At 40.3% G+C, this 19,589-nt stretch overlaps 1 protein-coding gene across 4 annotated transcripts in view; it reads left to right on the top strand.

The window, feature by feature from the left end:
- Nucleotides 1-19,589, top strand: part of RTN1 (reticulon 1) — a 349,573-nt gene that overhangs the window by 126,203 nt on the left and 203,781 nt on the right. Inside the window, exon 1 of one of the 4 annotated variants that reach the window (XM_031453801.2) lies at nucleotides 18,004-18,674. The exons of the other annotated variants lie outside the window; for them this stretch is intronic. Coding sequence (XP_031309661.1) covers nucleotides 18,434-18,674 — 241 coding nt within the window. The 5' untranslated portion in view covers nucleotides 18,004-18,433. Of the gene's footprint in view, nucleotides 1-18,003; nucleotides 18,675-19,589 lie in introns of those variants that run through there. 4 annotated transcript variants of the gene reach the window in all.

Raw genomic sequence — 19,589 nt, 5'->3', positions numbered from 1 at the left:
ATTGTAACTAGTTACCAACATCATGTTGCCTAATAGAGTCAGCGCTGTACAGCAGAAATGGCTCAAGGTTTTGAATTCTAACTTCAGAATTGACTGGCTTTGTGAATTTGGGCCAATTACTTCACTCTTCTAAGCCTTGATTTCTTCATTTGTGAAATGGAAATAAAAGTGCCAGCACTGCACAGTGTAAGGATCAGAGGGTGTGTGTGTATGTGTGTGTGTGTGTGTCAAGTCAGAGAGCTAACAGCTGTGATTGTAAGGATTAAGCCCCCACCTCACGATTTAGCATGGATTTTGATGGACAGCCACATTGAATTCCACCTGGGAACAGGTGGGGGCAGTGGTGAACTGCATGAGTGGGGAGGCTTTGGCAAATTTTAGCTGCAGATGGACTGCAAAGACCCTACTGAAAGAACCTCAGGCCAAATCCAAGCAAGATGCAGTAGTGGCATCAGAGGAGAGTGCAGATCGGAGTTACTACCAGGTACAGAAACACAAAAGCCAGAAACCAAGATGAACCAAAGAGCAAGGTGTCCTATCACCAGAGAGGAGACTTAGATCAAGGCCAGGAACTAGGAGCAAGTAAGGGCCTGGAGAGGGTGCAAAGAGTATCTTGAGAGAGAAATGTTAGGTCCTGGTTGAGGTTAGTGAGGTATGAAACCCTTTGAGATAGTGGCCTAGCCAGTCACACTGGCCCAGCCTGATCTGAAAGATAACCTGCCCAGTGTTGCCATTGAAAAGGGCGCAGGTGGAAGACTTTTACCCTGCTTCTACCCAGGCATCAGACGGATCTGGCCTTGGTGAAGTGAATATTCCCCCTACTTCAGTCGCTTTCCCCTCTTCCTTTTATAACAGAAGTGCTCTTTCCTGGGGAGAACTCATTCTATATAAAAGTAAAGCTGACCCCTCTTAGGGTGACCAGTTTTCCAGATTTGCATGGAACTGAGGGGATTCCCTAGGACATAGATTTTCAGCTCTAAAACTGGAAGAATTCCAAGCAAACTTGGACAAGTTGGTCACCCTGCCCTACATTATATCCAACCCTCATTCTAAAGGACCTCACATGTCACCCCTAGTAGGGCTGATAGAAGTCCTCCTTGGGGCATTCTCAGAGCTATCAGCAAAGTCAGTTCCATTGCTCCTGGCTGGACTCAGTTGGTAGGATGGATGTTATGATCCGCCAATGGTCATTTCACCCACTTCAGGGAGAATTTCTGTCTGAGAGAGAAAGATGAATCCTGATACCTGATGATCATCTCAATCCAGCTGAGCCTAAAGCAAGTCTAGCCTGGGACCTTTCAGCAATGTGAGCTTGTTAATTCTCTTTTGCATAAATTTGGATTTGGCTTTTGGCCTGACCTATATATATAGTGGGTACCTTGAATAGAAGGCAGCTATAAATCATGGCATATACTTAGCTACCAGAAGCCTTTCTCACTTTGTGAGAAATGAGAGTTGACTGGGCTAAAAGCTATAAGACAGGACTGTCTAAACTATAAATTTCTCTGTTTTGACCAATGTCATATGATTGCCTGTCTTATATTGTCTTGATGTGTCTGTTAACATGAATTAGCCTGTTCCTTGAATACTTCTGCTGGGTGTTATCTGTGCCCTTTTCTTGCTATAACTTCCCTCAATATCTCCTCACCCTCCTCTGTCTTAGCTCCTCTAATACTATACCTGGCCTTAAATATCCAACCACATTTCCTCTAGTGACCTGCTAGTATTAGATGCTCCCAGCATCACCAGTCTTTCTGGGTTTCTGGCTACAAACATCACTCGCTGACCTACTGGGCTCTACCTTGCCCATGGCTAGCTGCTCTCTGTTGTCCCTACTTGGCCTGGCCTGCCTAATCTTGGTACCAGGAGAGACTTAAAACCAATAAATGGACCTTTGGCTTAATCTTTGGACAATTGGATGCTGTTCTCAGTTGCAGCAACCTGTTTTTGTCATTATTAGAAATGGCCCTATTCTAAATAAGGCTTTCAGGCTTTCTATGCTTTAGTGGTTAAAAACTTCCTCTCTCATATCATAAAACTGCAACTGTGTGGTTGGATGGGGTGGGGGATGGGGAGTGGTACATTTGTGGAATAGGTTTGTGAAAATGCTGAATCTGGCTGTTAGGAAGGATGCTGCTACCACTATAATTTTCAAATTTTAGTGAATATAAGATTAGCTTGAGGTGCTTATTTAAACTGCGTATTCCTGAGCCTATCTCCAGTGACTCTGACTCAGTAGGTCTGGGGTGGGGCCCAAGAATAAGTATGTTATGCAGGAATGTCAAGTGATTCTGGTGTAGTTGGTCTCTAGACCACACTTTGAGAAATATTCCTCCATAGTACATTAGAACATTATGCTTAGGGGAGAAAAGACCCTGACAGTCTGGTGTACCAGAAGAGATGCAGGGTAGAGCACTTTGTGGTTTTCAAATGCTTTTTGGGCCTTTAATCGTGTTTGGCTTGTTTTCCTTAAGCAGTTTGATAAGCTAAGATGTCAGGCTGAAGAAGTATGGCAGGAGTCATACAGATATATCTACATCCCCCTCACATCTACCCCATAATATTCCACAAACCTCAAAAGTACTAGAGATTTTAGAGCTTGGTGGCCTGCCCCAAACATGCATATCATGGAATGTCTTGAGGGGAGGTGATTCCAGAAAACTGACCTTTATAGTCCCACATTTGAATTGAATTAGCTCATCAAAGAGCTAGTATTGCTAGCAGCAATTCAGGGTCATATGAGAGAATGGGCCAGAAATCTCTGGAGCTGTGGAACAGTTATCCTGAATATGATTGCACCTCAATCCAACATGTACCAAAAGATGGTGTTCCTCAGTTGGGAGGCTGTCACAGACTGGTTGGAAGGAAGTCCAGAGTCCGTGGACCGGTAGTCTTAGAGGGATAAACATACCTCATTAGAAGTGGGGCTTCTAGCACCAGGATGGTAGCTTCCATGATACTATAAGTGTACTGGAAGTGTTGATACTTCCACCATATCTCAGGAATCTCTTTGCTTGGCTGCTGGGTTTTGGACAGAGCCCAGGAAACCATAGGCCTTGTTAGGGGAGCAAAATGCCAACTCTGAGGCCGACCACAAATTATGAGACCTATAGGAAAGAGTGGGATATATACTACACTCAGGATTGCAGTCTTCTAGTGAAACTAAACAGTTATCATGAGTAGCTGGTTCTCAAGGTTGGCCTCTGAAGGTTTCAATTCCAGTGGAACAATAAAGGCTGCTGCAGTGGAATGCATCCCAGGATGCCATTCAAGTAGAATATAATGGACATAGAATTTTAAAAATATGGTAGCATCGGAGGCAATATTGGGTAGAAATAGATGTGATTCTTAGTTATCAGCCGAAGTATGTAGTTCCCGAAGCATCTTATGTTGGTAGAACTTGTTGAGGAACTGTAGGGTTATTGATGTAGCACTGAGGTTGCTCCCTGAGGAGATTCCTTCTTTGCTAGGGGCTTCATTACACCAGTGCTAGTTTTTTCCACTCCCTGTCTTCACTGGGGGCTTATAGATGGCATAGTGGCTTGCCTGCCCAAATTCAAAGAGGGAGACAAAGCTGGAGTCAGGTTAGCTAAGGGCATCAGTTTAAGATAGTGCCTAAGAAGGCCACCAAGTTTGAGGAAAATTATAAGGACACATGACCTGGCATTTAAGGGGCATTGAATCAGCATCAATCAGTAGGCAGAGTAATCTGGACAGAATCTCAACTATCCTCTTAGGTAGCCCAAATGGACTGCCTATTCAGACCTTCCTTAAACTCCTTATCTAGAATGGTTTTATTCCAGTCCAAACTGAGTAAGCTCACTAAAGTGAGCAATCAAGCCCAAGATTAAGCTATGGCTTTGCTATTGCCACCAAAGCTTCCAGACCTAGCCATCGCCTCTAGACATCTTCAAAATCTACCCCAATTAAACTGTGGATTCCCTATAATAGCCAAGAAGGAGAATGTATTTATTATCACTGGAAATTTTACTCCCTTCCTGGAGAGGTGATTTATGAGGAAGCCCAAATTTCAAGACATCTGTGCGAAAGTCTACAGGTCAAAGATTTTAGCTAAAACTAAAGCCATGCTGAGAGGTTGGAGAGAGTCTTCTGTTTCTTTTAAATTTATTTGGAAGGCTGAGGGGGGCAAATTATAGAAGAAACAAGAGAAAAAGGCAATAGACTTCAGTCTTCAAAATATTTAGGAATGCTATGGCCTTCCACATGGCCCTGGGCTGGGGACAGTATTCCTCTATGTGTCTTGGGCGTTAATGGGCAGAGTAGGCAGGGACTGACGGAACCTTAGAGGTTAACTTCAGGGCCTGCAGGTGCCACAGCTGTACAAAGGCCTTATCCCATGGGTGACAGATGTAGAGAACAGAAAGCCAGGGAGTGGGGAGCTAGTGACTCTAATTCATCTAGGAAGTGAGTGGAGACTTGCAAGTTGAAAAGAGGCTGAAGTGAAACTAGGGAAGACCGAGTCCCCAGAAGGGAAGCCGTATCTGAGGGAAGGACCAGGACAAGCAGGGATTGGAAGCTGAAGTCTCAGCCACTTCATCTCCAGAAGGAAAATGTGCTCAAACCCAGGACCCAGGATATATAGCATCTGGAGGTGTGTGGTGGAGACCCTGGGCAGATATCTCAGGCTTCCTAGGGAGTAGTGTGCCTTGAAGGAGATGACCCTGCTTCGTCTAAAGGATCCCTAGTATGTCTTCTAATGGGACTCCTAACACTTCATTCATTTATTCAACCATAATGTATTAAGTATCTACTCTGTCCTAGTCACTTCTGTAAAATGTGCATATAAATCAATGAGAAGAAAGCTGTCTCAAGAGCTCAATGATTACTTCTTCAACACAGCATATAGGAAGAAGTTCTTTTTTATAGGACCGGAATAACTCTTAGTCAACATGTAGTCACAGTGCTCTTTCACAGCAGCATTCCTGGCAGCAGGCCCAGCTGGTGGGCCCAGCACTGCTGTTTCTTAGCATTTCGTCACCAAGCAGGGGCATCATTGCCTGTGGCTCTATGTCCTTTGATTTCTATGGCATTTTTTCAGCTTGAAATTATTTCACTTTTTTGTTCATGTCAGAGCAGCTACTTAAAATTTTGCAGCTGTTTGTGCTTTATGTATATCCTGCTCAGTGCATTGTTAAAGGCACCCATATTTCTAGGATAATTTAGTTTTCATAAGCCCAATTTTCTACAGCTGTGTGAAAATGTATTCCATTAATGGCAATTGGAATGCTGGCATTGTCAATTAGGCTTTGGGTAAACCAGTAGTTATTACTGGATCAAAACAGTCTTGAAGAGACTCTAAAAATTTTCCCTTTAGAATAATTTAGGACCATTTATTGAGTGCTGACTATATGTCAGACATTGCGCTGAATGCAAAATAATAGATAGTATTTATTAAGAACTCACTGTACACCAGACACTATGTTACATCCTTTATGTTATCATGTCACTCAATCTTCACAACTGTCCTGTGGAGAAATACTATTATTCCAATTTTGCAGACAAGGAAGCTGAGGCACAGAGAGTAGGTTGCTTAAGGTCTCACAGCTTGAACACAGCCCAGCCAGTATCCAAATTCAAGCAGCATGACTAGAGCTCATGCTCTTAACCCTAAACGTATGACCCACCTCCTGTAACTCTCACAGTAGTCCTATGAGGTCTACATTATGACCTCACTTTTATAGGTTGTTATTATTATTACAGATATTAGAAACTGAGGCTTCGGGGGAGTTCAGTTATTTCCCTGAGTTGAGTAGGTCAGATAGTCACAATTTGGACCCAGAAAGTCTGATGCTGTAATACCCTTCTGCTCTTTCTTGCTATACCATACTGCTAGTAAGCAATGCAATCGATATTCAAATCCTGCCTGACTTCAGAATCCCTAACTAGTCCACTACTATCTGTCTGGAAAATCTGTCTCACATGGTTTTTGTTTGTTTATTTGTCTGTTTTGGTTAATGATTTGTACTAAGTAAGGTAACTATTGTGGCCATTTAACATTCAGCTCCACTGGAGTTATTTAAGAATTTTTAGAACTAAAATATCATATAATGCTTTGATGAAAGTTCAAGTTGATTATTTATTTGCCAATATTGCCTTCTAGAGAAAGATGATAATAGAATGTCTTTGATAAAGAGTTGTCAGAAAGCTCTTTGATAATATTGGAATTCTTCATTTGAAGAATTAGAGTCTAGCAGATCCGAGAAAAAAATGTATTATAAAATTATTATAGAAGTCAATTGGGAAAAGCTTACATGCAGTCTTTCTTCTTCTGAAACAGTGGTGTTAACACCTTCATCCTTTGCAGATGACTCTACCCTACCCTTAACTGTCTGACATCAACCTTCCTCATCTCCAGTGCAAATTTTTTCTCAATCTTTATCTCCTTGTATTCTCTTTTCTTTCTATATCTGAAAAACAATTAATTTTTCTATATTCTAAATTTAATCCTTGCCCTCAAGGGCCTGTACCAGGTGTGGGGTCCTATGGAGAGACTAGATTGGGTAGGGTTTTTTCCTCAATTGAATGGGAGCTGGCAAAACTCTAAGGGTGAGTGTAAGTGGTAGACCAAGAAGGAGGCTAATAATGTATCAGAGTTAAGTATCAAGCATCCACTGCAAGGAGAGTCTTCAAGTCTCCCGGGAAGCGGTCAGGATCCAACAAAGGCAGGGCAGACCGGAAAGTGATGCTCTGGTGTGTCCGGGTGAAAATAGTTTAGCACATAGGCAAGGACGGAGATGGGGAGTAGGTAGTTGCTTCTGTAGGGCCGATGGGTATAGTAGGTGAGGAGAACCAGGTTCTGATTCCATCTTAATCCCCTGGCTCCATCAGTTATTTCCTTTCTTGAATCTACAGTTGTTCCCTCTCTGTTTTAACCTCCCCCTTAGCCTATGTATTTTTCCTAAAAACCCACACTTTCCTTTAATCCCTTTACTTCTTTAAGCAAATATCACCGTTCTTCTTCCTCCCTCCCAGTGGCCAAATTCAATGGCCAATTCAGTCATCATCATCAGACTCCCAGTGGGATTAAACATTGTTGAAGGCGCCTACACTTGAAACTCCTCCCTTGGCTGCGCTCCCTCCATTTCCCTGGATATTCTTTCTTCCTTTCTCTCTCTCTTTCTCTCTCTCTTTCTCTCTCTCTTTCTCTCTCTCTTTCTCTTTCTCCCTTTCTTTCTTTCTTTCTTTCTTTCTTTCTTTCTTTCTTTCTTTCTTTCTTTCTTTCTTTCTTTCTTTCTTTCTTCTTTGAACTCTAAAATAAATATGTATTTCTTAAGGATATGCTCTTGGCCAGCTTCTCAGCTCTCTACTTACTCTCTCCCCTGGCAGACTCATCCCACCTTATGACTTGGATTATTCTCTCTACCTGGGTAAATTCTGAATCCCAGTCACCAGCTTTGACCTTGACCTCCTTTTCATATTTCTAGTAGCCAGCTGGATACCTTCCCCTACGTATCTCATCTGCACATTAAATTCTGCATGGCCAGACATTACCTAGTTATTCTACAACTAGCTTCTCTTCCTGTGTCTTTAAAATTTCTATTAATGACATTTATGAATTTTCTGTCCCCCAAATTCCAGAGCTTTGGGTCAATCTTTACTCTTCCTATATTCAGTTGGGTACCAAATTCAGTTGATTAAAATATTTCTAATAATTGTCCCCCCATTTATATTATTATTTTCTCTTTCTCAGTGTTCTTCATTGAAACAACTACAGTAGTCTGCTAGCTACCCGCCTTACCATTTATTTTCTTCCCCTCAAATCCATTTTAATTGATGCCAGATAATATCTATTATATGTCTCATTACAACTGTCATCTGCAAAAAAATCCAAACATTCTAACCTAGCATTCCAGGTGCTTCAAAATCTGAGCCCAACCAATTTTTCCATTTTTATTTTCCACTTTGCCCACCCTTTGCTCTAGAAAAATGGACTTACTCTTTTCTATGAGTGCCCTATAATTTTTCTCTTCAGGGCCCTTGCTGTTCCTTAGACTAGAGTGATCTCTATTCATCACCTCCTCATGTACAAACCCTACAACTTCCAAAGCCTAGCTCAAATACTTCTCTTCTCATAGAGCTTTCCTTGATATCTTCAGATGGCAGTAATTTTTGTATCTTCTGATTTGCCATAACACTTTATCTGAGCCCTTTTCCTAGTGATTATCGCCTTCTATTTTGTATTTTGATTATTCACAGGGATATTTCATTATCTCCGTGGTTTGATTAAAAATATCCTGAAAAGTTGATTCATCTTTTTATTCCCAAAGTGCCATGTACGAATATTTGAACAACTCATCAAATATTCCATGTACTTTATATTTCTGAGTATCTTTTGCCATTAGACTTGGGGCATATGACTAGTTCTGATCAATATTCTATAAGAAGTGATATGTGACACTTTCACTAGGAGGTATTTTGGAACAGATGAGAATTCTACACTCTTTATCCCCTTTTCGTCTTCTGTGATAATTTACAAGGCAGTGTGTTTCAAATGGTCTAGTGGCAAGTTGATAGAGTTTCTATAAGCCGAAGTCCCTGATTGATTAGGTAAATCAGAGCTCCTTCTGAACTGTACTAGATGTAGATCTAAGTAAGAGTTCTCTGGTGTTAAGCCATTGAAATTTCAGAGTTAATATGTTACTGTAGTGTAGCCTATCCCAACCTGACAAACAGAGGAAGTATTCAGTAAATTTATGAATGAACAAATGGAGAGGATATCTACCGAATAAATTGTGTTGCTGGAACTATTCAAGAAGCTTGATCCATAATCTGTAGGATGTCCCAGTTGTGTGATTGTCTGCACAAAAAGGACAATATAATCAAATTGCAAGCAGTCCACCATCTGATTATATTCCTCCTACTAATATCTTAAAAACCCATTACCTTAAAAATTCATTTGGTGCTTTACTATGTATGTAGTTTCTTTTTTCTTCTTCTTCTTTTTTTTTTTTTTTGAGTAATAGAATTTGAAGTAAGGCATTAGAGCTGCATTGCTCATTAAAGGGTATATGTGGGGTCTTCTTTTTTTTTCTTTTTCTTTTTTTAAATTTTTTATTTATTTATAATAATTTTACAATGTTGTGTCAAATTCCAGTGTAGAGCCCAATTTTTCAATTATACATGAACATATACATATATTCATTGTCACATTTTTTTCTCTGTGAGCTACCATAAGATCTTGTGTGTATTTCCTTGTGCTATACAGTATAAACTTGTTTATCTATTCTACAATTTTGAAATCTATGTGGGGTTTTCTTGATGCAGTCAAATCCTCATCTTCCTCTGGCTTACTGACAGCCTGTAGTGCTCCTTACATGAGTTGATCCTTGATGCTTAAGATAACCTCACATGTATAATGTATAAGCAAAATTTAGTAGTGTCTAAAGGATTCTGGCTGATTACCTTAGAGATCTTTAACATAACTTCTTTTTTTCTTAGAGAATGCAGAAAACATGAAACTATTTAAGGAAGAAAACATTTTCATAATCATAGAGATAACTTTTGTTACAATATTGTAATCTGCAAGGATTGTTGAGCATGCTCATAATTTGCTAAAATGTATGCAGCCCTGGGGAAGTTAAGCATCATCTGACTCTTAAGGGCTTGCAATTGCAGTCCTGCAGGCTGTCCTCCCTGGGCAGTGTGAAGTGCTGGCTTTAGTCTCTTCCTCTTATCAAAATCTAGTCTCAGCTTAGTAAAGCTGTCTGATAATTTACAATAAGATATTAATACTCTGAATAATGAGTTACATTTTGGGGGGGATACTACCATTTACAGCAACACTGACCAGCTAAATTTACAAAGTCAAAATGTTGAATTTCCAACAGTAATGACAGGCTAGAGTAGGAGCAACATTTGGCAGGAATATCTTTCTAAAGTCTTCAAAGTGAGGTTGCAAAGGAAGTCATGATTCTGTTGAAGAATAACATTATTCCAGAGTATCATCTAGATGTTTCTGCAGAGGAGTTATTCCTCTACATAAGATAGTTGGTATATTGGTTTTAAAACAGAAAGCTAACCCCTTGACTGATGTTCTACAATGCTAATGAAGCCTGCTCCCAAGAGACAAAGTCCAACTTTCTCTTTTTTTACTTATTTCTTCAAGTGAAGTAAAGCAGACCCAAAGTGTTTCTGTCTCTTTACCGACTATGTATAGGTATCCTGGACCATCTTCATACTTAAGACTTTTGTTTGGAAATTTCTACTATCATTAGGACCTTCACTTAGGTTTTTATTCCCCCAGTTATGATAGGCTTATCTTGATTTATCACTGTCTCCCTATAACCAAATAGGGCTCACTGGGGTAGATGACCATTGACTTAAGACAGTTCATAAGTGCATACAAGCCACAGCGCTTGTGTGGCCCTATTTATGACACCAGTGGTCAAACTTGTATTATGATGTATATGGAATTATAAACATACCCTGGCTCTGAGTCCTTCTACTTCAATATATCTCTTAACTCCCTTGACAATCTAATGTAAACTTAAGCTTCTGCCAAGTACTGTTTCAGGTCCCCACTTACAACGGAGTTCTGCCTCTTCCCTAAATGTGATGGAAAGGCAGCTTTATGGATAAAGAGCTCTGAGGAAGGAGAGAAAGAAGACAATTTCTCCTGAGACCAGCCTAACCCCAAAGAAACCCAGGGACATGGGATTTCCTAATGTATTTGTCAGGCCCAAAGATGAGGCCATGTCACCTCACAAGACTACAGACTCTTGGAAGATGATATGACCCTCTTTCCCAAGAGAGGTTGGAGCCATAGAATAAGGCCAGAGCCCCTTCAATTGGAACTAACCCCATAAAATATGAGTCAACCCCTAATTTGGGGTCACAGTGATTGCAGCCTAAAGTTAAAACTGATTCTTGGTTAATGCTCATATTGAGCTGTCCAGGGTTCTGACTTTGGCATGGGACATCAGTACCTTACCAATCTTTGGTCTTGATGTGGTGATTTTGCTTTAAATTCTGAATACTTTGGATGTAGGTTGTGATCACTCATCTTGACTATTTTTGTAGTTTACTTTGAGCTCTGTTGGTCTAGGGTCTTGTTAATGACATACTGTGTACAAACTGAAAAACTGATTGTACTGTGTCTGGACTTTTTTTTTTTTACATTTTTTTATTGAGTTGTAGTCATTTTACAATGTTGTGTCAAATTCTAGTGTATAGCACATTTTTTTTTTTTGCTGTGAGCTACCACAAGATCTTGTATATATTTCCCTGTGCTATACAGTATAATCTTGTTTATCTATTCTGCATATGCCTGTCAGTATCTACAAATTTTGAAATCCTGGTCTGTCCCTTCCCACCCCTCCACCCCCTTGGCAACCACAAGTTTGTATTCTATGTCTATGAGTCTGTTTCTGTTTTGTATTTATGTTCTTTTTTTGTTTTTGTTTTTGTTTTTAGATTCCACATATGAGCGATCTCATATGGTATTTTTCTTTCTCTTTCTGGCTTACTTCACTTAGAATGACATTCTCCAGGGACACCCATGTTGCTGCAAATGGCGTTATATTGTCATTTTTATGGCTGAATAGTATTCCATTGTATAAATATACCACATCTTCTTTATCCAGTCATCTGTTGATGGACATTTAGGCTGTTTCCATGTCTTGGCTACTGTAAATAGTGCTTCTATGAACATTAGGGTGCAGGTGTCTTTTTGAAGTAGGGTTCCTTCTGGATATATGCCCAGGAGTGGGATTACTGAGTTATATGGTAAGTCTATTCCTAGTCCTTTGAGGAATCTCCATACTGTTTTCCACACTGGCTGCACCAAACTGCATTCCCACCAGCAGTGTAGGAGGGTTCCCTTTTCTCACATCCTCTCCAGCATTTATTGTTTGTGGACTTTTGAATGATAGCCATTCTGACTGGTGTGATACCTCATTGCAGTTTTGATTTGCATTTCTCTGATAATTAGTGATATTGAGATTTTTTTCATGTGCCTATTGGCCATTTGTATGTCTTCATTGGAGAATTGCTTATTTAAGTCTTCTGGACATTTTTGGATTGCATTGTTTGTTTTTTTGTTGTTGTTGTTGTTATTAAGTTGTATGAGCTGTTTATATGTTCTAGAAATTAAACCTTTGTCAGTCTCATCATTTGCAAATATTTTCTAGGTTGTAATTTTGTTTTGCTTATGGTTTCTTTTGCTGTGCAAAAAGTTCTAAGTTTAACTATGTCCCATTTGTTTATTTTTGCTTTTATTTCTATTGCCTGGGGAGACTGCCCTAGGAGAACATGCTAAGATTTATGTCAGAAAATGTGTTGCCTATGTTTTCTTTTACGAGGTTTACAGTGTCTTGTCTTATACTTAAGTCTTAAAGCCATTTTCAGTTTATTTTTGTGTAAAGTGTGAAGGAGTGTTCTAACTAGCCATGTGATTTTGAAGAAGTCTCTGAAGATTTTTCAGAACCTTGGTTTTCTCATAATCCCTGAATAATAAAATTTGAGAAGAAAAAAAAACCCTGCAACATAAATGACAAAAATATGATACAAAGAGCATTCTAAAATATTTGAAAAAAATTATGAGATTGGAAAAGTAAACATGGGACACAAAAGGCAATTCACAAAATAAAGAAGATAAATTACTCACATGATATATAAAAATTGACTGAAAATGGACCAAAGACCTAAATACAAGACCTGAAACTATAAAACTCTTAGAAGAAAACATAGCTGTAAATCTGTTCACCTTGGATTAGGCAATGATTTCTTAGGTATGACACCAAAATCACAAGCAACAAAAGATAAAACAGATGAATTGAACATCATAAAAATTAAACAATTTTGTCCTGCAAAGGACACCACCAAGAAAGTGAAAAGACAATCCACAGAATGGGAGAAAAATATTTGCAAATCATGTATTTGATAGAAGACTTGTATCTAGAATATATAAAGAACTTTTAATCTCAATATTAAAAGAAAAATAACCCAATTTAAAAATGGGCATAGCATCAGAATAGACATTTCTCCAAAGAAGATACACAAATAGCATATCTCATAATTTTTTTCACCTGAAAAGATGAAAGCACTGAACACCATCAATTATCAGGGAAATGCAAATCAAAACCACAATGTGATACTACTTCACAGCCATTAGAATGGCCATAATGAAAAAGACAGATAACTAGTGTTGGCAATGATGTGAAGAAATTGAAACCCTCATACACTACTGGTGAGATTTTTTTAATGGGGCAGTTGATTTGGAAAACAGTATGACAGTTCCTCATATAATTAAACACAGTCCACATATGGCCCAGCAATTCTAATCCTAGGTATATACTCATACCCAAGATAAAAGAAACCATCCTACAAAAAACTTATACACAAACATTTATACTAGCATTATTGATTTACTTAATATTTTATTTATTTATTATTGTATTATTTAATTATTTTGGCCAGGGGTCAGGGAGGTAGTTACCTTTATTTGTTTTTAGAGGAGGTACTGGGAATTGAACCCAGGACCTCAGGCATGTTAAGCACATGCTCTACCACTTGAGCTATACCCTCCCTTATAATAGTACTATTTATAATAACCCAAAGTAGAAACAACCTAAATGTCTAACAACACATGAATGGATGAACAAATTGTGGTATATGCACACAATGCAGTATTATTCAATCCAATAAAAGGAATGGAGTACTGATATATGTTATAACATGGATGAACCTTGAAAGTCTTATGATAAGGGAAAGAAGGGCACAGTCACAAAAGGGCACATATGGTTTGAGTCCATTCATATGAAGTGTCCAGAATAGGCAAATTTATGGAGTAAGAAAGTACATTAGTGATTGCCAAGGACTGGATGTGAGGTTGTGGGGGTAGAGAGTGACTGCTAATGGGGTTTCTTTTTGAAGTGATGAAAATGTTTTAAAATTGATTGTGGTGATGATTGCCCAACCATGTGAATACACTTAAAACCATTGAAATATAAACTTTAAATAGTACTGTATGAAAGTATATCTCAATAAAGCTGTTATTTTAAAAAGAAATACAAATTATCAAGAAGCACATGAAAAAACTCCAAATTCATTGATCATCAAATAAGTAAAAAATCTAAAATTACTATGATACCATATCTCTTATCAATTTTTGGAAATTAAAAGCCAGTGTGTGTGTGTGTGTGTGTGTTTATTAAATGAGATCTGTTTGTAAACTGCAAAGAACTATTCAAAGATAATACACCTTTATCATGTAAACATTTCAGTTTGCTTTTCAAGCTCAGAATTCTTAAAAGATGTTTTGTGAGTTCAAAGCATGGAGAATTCACATTATATAGGTCTCCTAATTCATGTTTTTGCCCAAAGGAATTTAAAAAAAAATCTCTGTAATTTTACTCAAATGTGCAAATTAAGTAAGAAAAACAGAACTGGGTTCAATGAAAAGCGATCAACTGTCTTCTTCCCACCCCTACTGGAGCACATTTAGAAGCATCTATGTTTTATTCCCTGGGTTGGCAGATAAGTAACAGCAGCCATTCCCTATGGAGAGAAGGAGCCTGGTGTGTTCCAAATGTGCTGTGCAATGTTTGTGAATGCTGTAGTGGTCTCCTGGAGAAAACACAGCTGTCTCGGGCACGAGCCTGTAACCTCTATAAATTAGTCTCAATCTAAACATCCTTTCACTGCAGTAGGAATTGGAGAACTCTTCCATATCAAATTCAAGAGCTTCTACATATTGTGGAAGAATGAAAACCATGTTACAAAATGAGCTGGATGCTCCACAAATTAAGCCTTGAACCAATCCCACACACATTGATTTCAGAGAAATTTGAGGCTCCAGTGTGAGTCTCATCTTGAGCCAAACTCTTATCTTACTGTTGGTGGAGTGTTTTCACACTTGCATTCTCTCCTGAAAAGGTTCAAAAGTAGGGTCGTGGCTTGGTGCTGTAAGCTTTTAAATAAACCAGAGAGGGCAGATACTTGGCATGTGCTGCCACGCCCCTTTCACTTGCCTGAATGTAGCTATTGCTTATCTTTCTAGACTACTGTTTCCCTGAATCTGAATGTGATCTAAGACTGTTTCTCAACAGAATGCCCCAGGCATTCAGTACTAATTTTATCAATGAGCTCTATTTGCTATTCCTGACATATGAAATATGTGTGTGTGCCTACATGTGTGTTCTACCCAACTACATACAAGAACCTTTGAAGTATATTTATCTTTATGTGAGGTTTGTTTTTCAGAATATAGGAACTACTAATAGAAAGGTCAATAGTCACTCAGTATAGGGAATCATTCCTTCTCTAATTTGTTTTGAATGCCTGAAGTGGTTACTGTTGACTCTTGGGTCTTAACAAATATAAATACCCAGGCAGAGCTCCTACTCTTATCAGCCATTTTCTGGAAAAATTTGCCATGTGCTATTATATCTTAATTAATAATATGCATTGCCTATGTCAACTTATTTAGTATTCCCCCAAATCCTTTGCAGAAAGTACTATTAAAATATCCAGATAACATTTGAGGAAACTGAGGCACAGAATGGTTAAGGAACTTTCATACTGAGGCTGAAAAAGATTTCACCTTGATTAAAGTGTTACTTGTGGGGATCTTTCTACATGTCCCCACACTCCTTTGCCCATAATATAAGGTTTGGTCTAAGTTAAGAAGCTAGTGTTAAATAAATGCTCCTCACCAGATTCCTTCTTTTGAAAAAAATGAACAAAACTTCTTTTCCAAGAAACAATAGCTTAAGACAAAACCTGACAGTTTCTTTGTCTCAACTCTTCTTGCTATGAATCCTTTAAAAGTGCCAACCCCGTTTTTCTTTGTCTCAGAAGCATTTTAGAGCAACTTATAACTTAAAGCAACAATGCAAGCCCTGGAATTCCATTGCTGACTCTGTGTTATGCCCATACATCTCAAATTAGTCAGGCCTTGTCAGTTCACAGGGGCGCAAATGTAAAATAAATAATACTGATAGACATTGGCAATTTTAAAGCATAGCATAAAACCTGAAAGTTTCTTCACCCAAATAGATAATTATTTGTCCACGTCCAGTGATAGAACCTAATGAATAAATACAGTTTTAAAAACTGCTAAAACTAAACAGTGTGAACACCTCTTTTCAAGAGAGTAAATTAGAATCATTTATCAAAATGGAATTTCAATTAAATGGGAAATGAAAATGAAAATTTTCAATCAAAATGGAAAATTTCAATCTTCTCTAACAAGTCCAAATATCCTTAACTGGCTATTTCTTCCAGACATTCTTAATTAGAATATTGATCAGTATCTGATGAAATATGAAAAAGAATTGGAATCATATCCCCAAACTCCTTATCAATCTAGGCATATGGAAGCTGTGAGGCTTGCATAGTTACTCCGTTTTTTTTAAAATGACTTTCATTAGTGTTTCTCAGAGAAACAAAATAACGTTCACCATATTATTCTGTATGTAATTCTCTTACCATAACAATTCTCAAATGTTCATTACCCATCAATAGCCACTTAAAGTTATATCATTAGTTTTCTATGTTCTTGGCATGTTATCAATAATGAAACTGAGAAATTTCCATCTGATATTTCTGATGCTTCAGGGTGTTCTAAACAATAGCTTTGAAAAAAATTGACAAATGCCCTCTGATTATATGAAAGGATTAACCTCTGTGGAAAGACAGCCCATGTATTGGCTTTTCACCTTAAAGTTTTCTCTAATAGGTTCACTTTTTTCCCATGGAAAGATTCTGAAAACCATGATGATTCACAATAGCCAATTTTTTTTTTTTTTTTTGCTATTGTTGAAAAGGATAACTTTTAAAAATAGCTTTACTGAGGTATAATTGACATACCCTAAATTGCACATATTTACAATAAACAATTTGGTGAATTTAGACATATGTATATACTTGTGAAGCTATCACCACAATCAAGCTTAATGAACATATCCATCATAATTTTTGAAGGTATTAATAATGTAAAACTTTGGTAATTATCAGATCGCCAGGGGTATCTGGCACTAGTAGGCATATTTATTGTCTGTTGAGTGCATACATTTTCTCTAAATTATTGTCAATGAACAGAACGAAGGACTGGGCAGAATTTAGGCTTTTGAGTTTCAGCATTTTTAAGGAGCATCTGCATGGTGCTGAAGTTGGCTTTTGAATATATAAATCGACAGGTATGAACTCCTCAGTATGTCTATGGTGGCTTAGCAGTCCCATAAAGCCTCACAGCTGCTTACCCGATGCCCCACCTTTTCTAGAGAAGGAACAGTGGATGGACTTATTCCTCCACCTTGTGTTATTTTTTTCTCCAACCACATCATTTTATAGACAAATTAAGAATCGATAAAGCATAAGTCTTGTTTGAAAAGATGTATCTAGATACAGGAATAATACATTATAAGCCAAGACACTTCCCTCCTCTGAGTTTCGCTTTATCTGTCAATATCTTCCATCTTATCAAAGAGAGCTGCAAATGAAAGGGAGGGGAAAAACCTAGCAGCAGCGGTGGGAAACTTCCTGGAATGTCCAAGTTCTAAAATAAAATAGACTGCACAGACAGCTTATAATTTGTATGGCTTTGGCTCAGGGTTTTTGAAAGAAAACATAGGTGGTTTTTGTCCTCCCTACTGATATTCTATTTGCCCTCAATGCTGGTAGGAATGAAGTCTGGGAAGCTTTTTTGGGGGGAAGGAACTTGATAGCTCTTTTCTGTACTTTCACTATTATCAGCTCTGTTTTAGAAACATCAGTTTAAGGATGCAGCCTTTAACCTAGGGTTGTGGAGTCCCTCATCTCCATCTGGCACTGTCAACACCCATCTCCTCAAAGAGCCAGTCCCCTCCACAGATGATACTGATCACCCTGAAAACTGAGGCCTTGAGGTCTCCACCTTCCTTTCTTTGCCTCGGGTCACAGGCCACCAGTCCGGGTTTAACTTTATGAGTTGGGAGGGCAGCTTGCCTAATTAGTAACGCTTCAGCTGGGGGCTGCTTCTACCTGCTCATCCTCTCTGATTCCTCTCCAAAGAGATGAAGATTTAAGTGGATTTGGCACATCCCCTAATCTGGGCCTGCCATTAGCAGGCCGGGAGCTGGCGTGTGTCAAGGAAGACTCGGACCAAGCAGGCCTTTTTCACCTGCGTAATAACAGGCTGGGGAATAGCGAAGCAGCCGCGGCGGCGGCGCCGGGAGTAGGAGGAGGAGCGCAGGCAGCCGCCGCGGCTGGGCCGAGAGGAAGAGGAGGGGGAGGAGGAGGAGCTGAAGCGCGGAGAGCAGCAGGCAGTAGCTCGGCCGGAGTTGCAGCAGCGGCCGCAGCGGCACTGACACCGCAACCAACCCAAGCCCCGAGTCCCGGTGTGGACAGCAGCAGGGAGCGCCCGTCTGCCCGCCCAGCCGCCGCACCTCGGCCCAGACAAGCCGCCGTCGCCGCGCCCCGGGGACCGCCAGCCATGGCTGCGCCGCCCGATCCCCAAGACGAGCTGCTGCCGCTGGCCGGCTCCGGGTCCCAGTGGCTCGGGGACCGGGGGGAGAGGGAAGACGAAGCGGTGACGCCGAAAGGGACCAAGCCGGCGCCGCAGGCGAGGGAGCCCGGCCCAGGGTTGGGCGCCGGGGCGGTGGAAACGGCGCCGCGGGAACTGGGCTCCAGCCCCGCCCGGCCGCCGCCCGTTGCCATGGAAACTGCATCCACAGGTAAGGCGGGCGGTCGCCACTGCCCAGCAAATGGCGTCGGGGACCCGAGTCCCCCAGCTGGTCCCCTTCTCTGCAGCTCGCCTGTGCACCTACCTCGCGCTCTCTACCTTGAGCACCAACCTTACCTCCCCCACCCCACCTCCCTTCGCCACCAGAGACTGTAAATATTGGCGGACTGGTAGAAGACGAAATGTTTATTTATCCAAAGGCTCGAAAGAAAACAAAATACTATTGATCCTTTTATTTCATTATCATTATATATATTTTTTTCAGCTTTCACAATTGTCCTCAGAGGCTAGCCGCAGCATCCTGGCTGCTGGCGCGCCCGTGTACAAGTTTCTTTCTGTCAAGGAGCTAGGGGTTGTAGGGCCCGCTTGGCCAGTTGCGATGATTTTGGGGGAGCGTGTTTGTGCGCAAGGCGCGTGCCAGCGACAGGGGACGCAGACAACAATGCGACCGACAGGCCCACTGTCCCTAGACCCGTATCGGTCCAAGGCAGAGATGCAGCTTTAACTCTCCCTTACCCCTTCTCTCCACGAATCGCCACACCCTACTTCCTCCCTTTTTCCCTCCTACTCTCTATCTCTCTTTTCCATTAAGGAAAACAGAAATCCCAAGGTGAGTTTAATTCAGGAGAGACAGCATTTGCAAGAGGATTGGGAGTTGTAGCGTCCCCGCCCAGAACCTTTTTTTCCCAGCTGCTCCGGTTTCCCCATCTCGCAGGAGCTTTGGAACTTGGAACCCTTCAGAGCGCTCAGCCTGGCTGCGGTGTTAGAGGGCTTGAGTGGCAGTGAGTGGACGAGGCACAGTTTACCAGCTGTTTGGGCCCACCCGGACATTTGGAAATTGCCCCGGTTTCGTCCACCCTCCGCCAGACTTCTCCCTCTGAACTGGAGCACACGGGTGCCCAGCAGG

This window comes from Camelus dromedarius, chromosome 5, assembly GCF_036321535.1.
Source record: "Camelus dromedarius isolate mCamDro1 chromosome 5, mCamDro1.pat, whole genome shotgun sequence".
NCBI classification, from domain to species: Eukaryota; Metazoa; Chordata; class Mammalia; order Artiodactyla; family Camelidae; genus Camelus; species Camelus dromedarius.
Note: the sequence above shows the minus strand (reverse complement) of the source record. Positions and strands in the feature narration are given on the sequence as shown.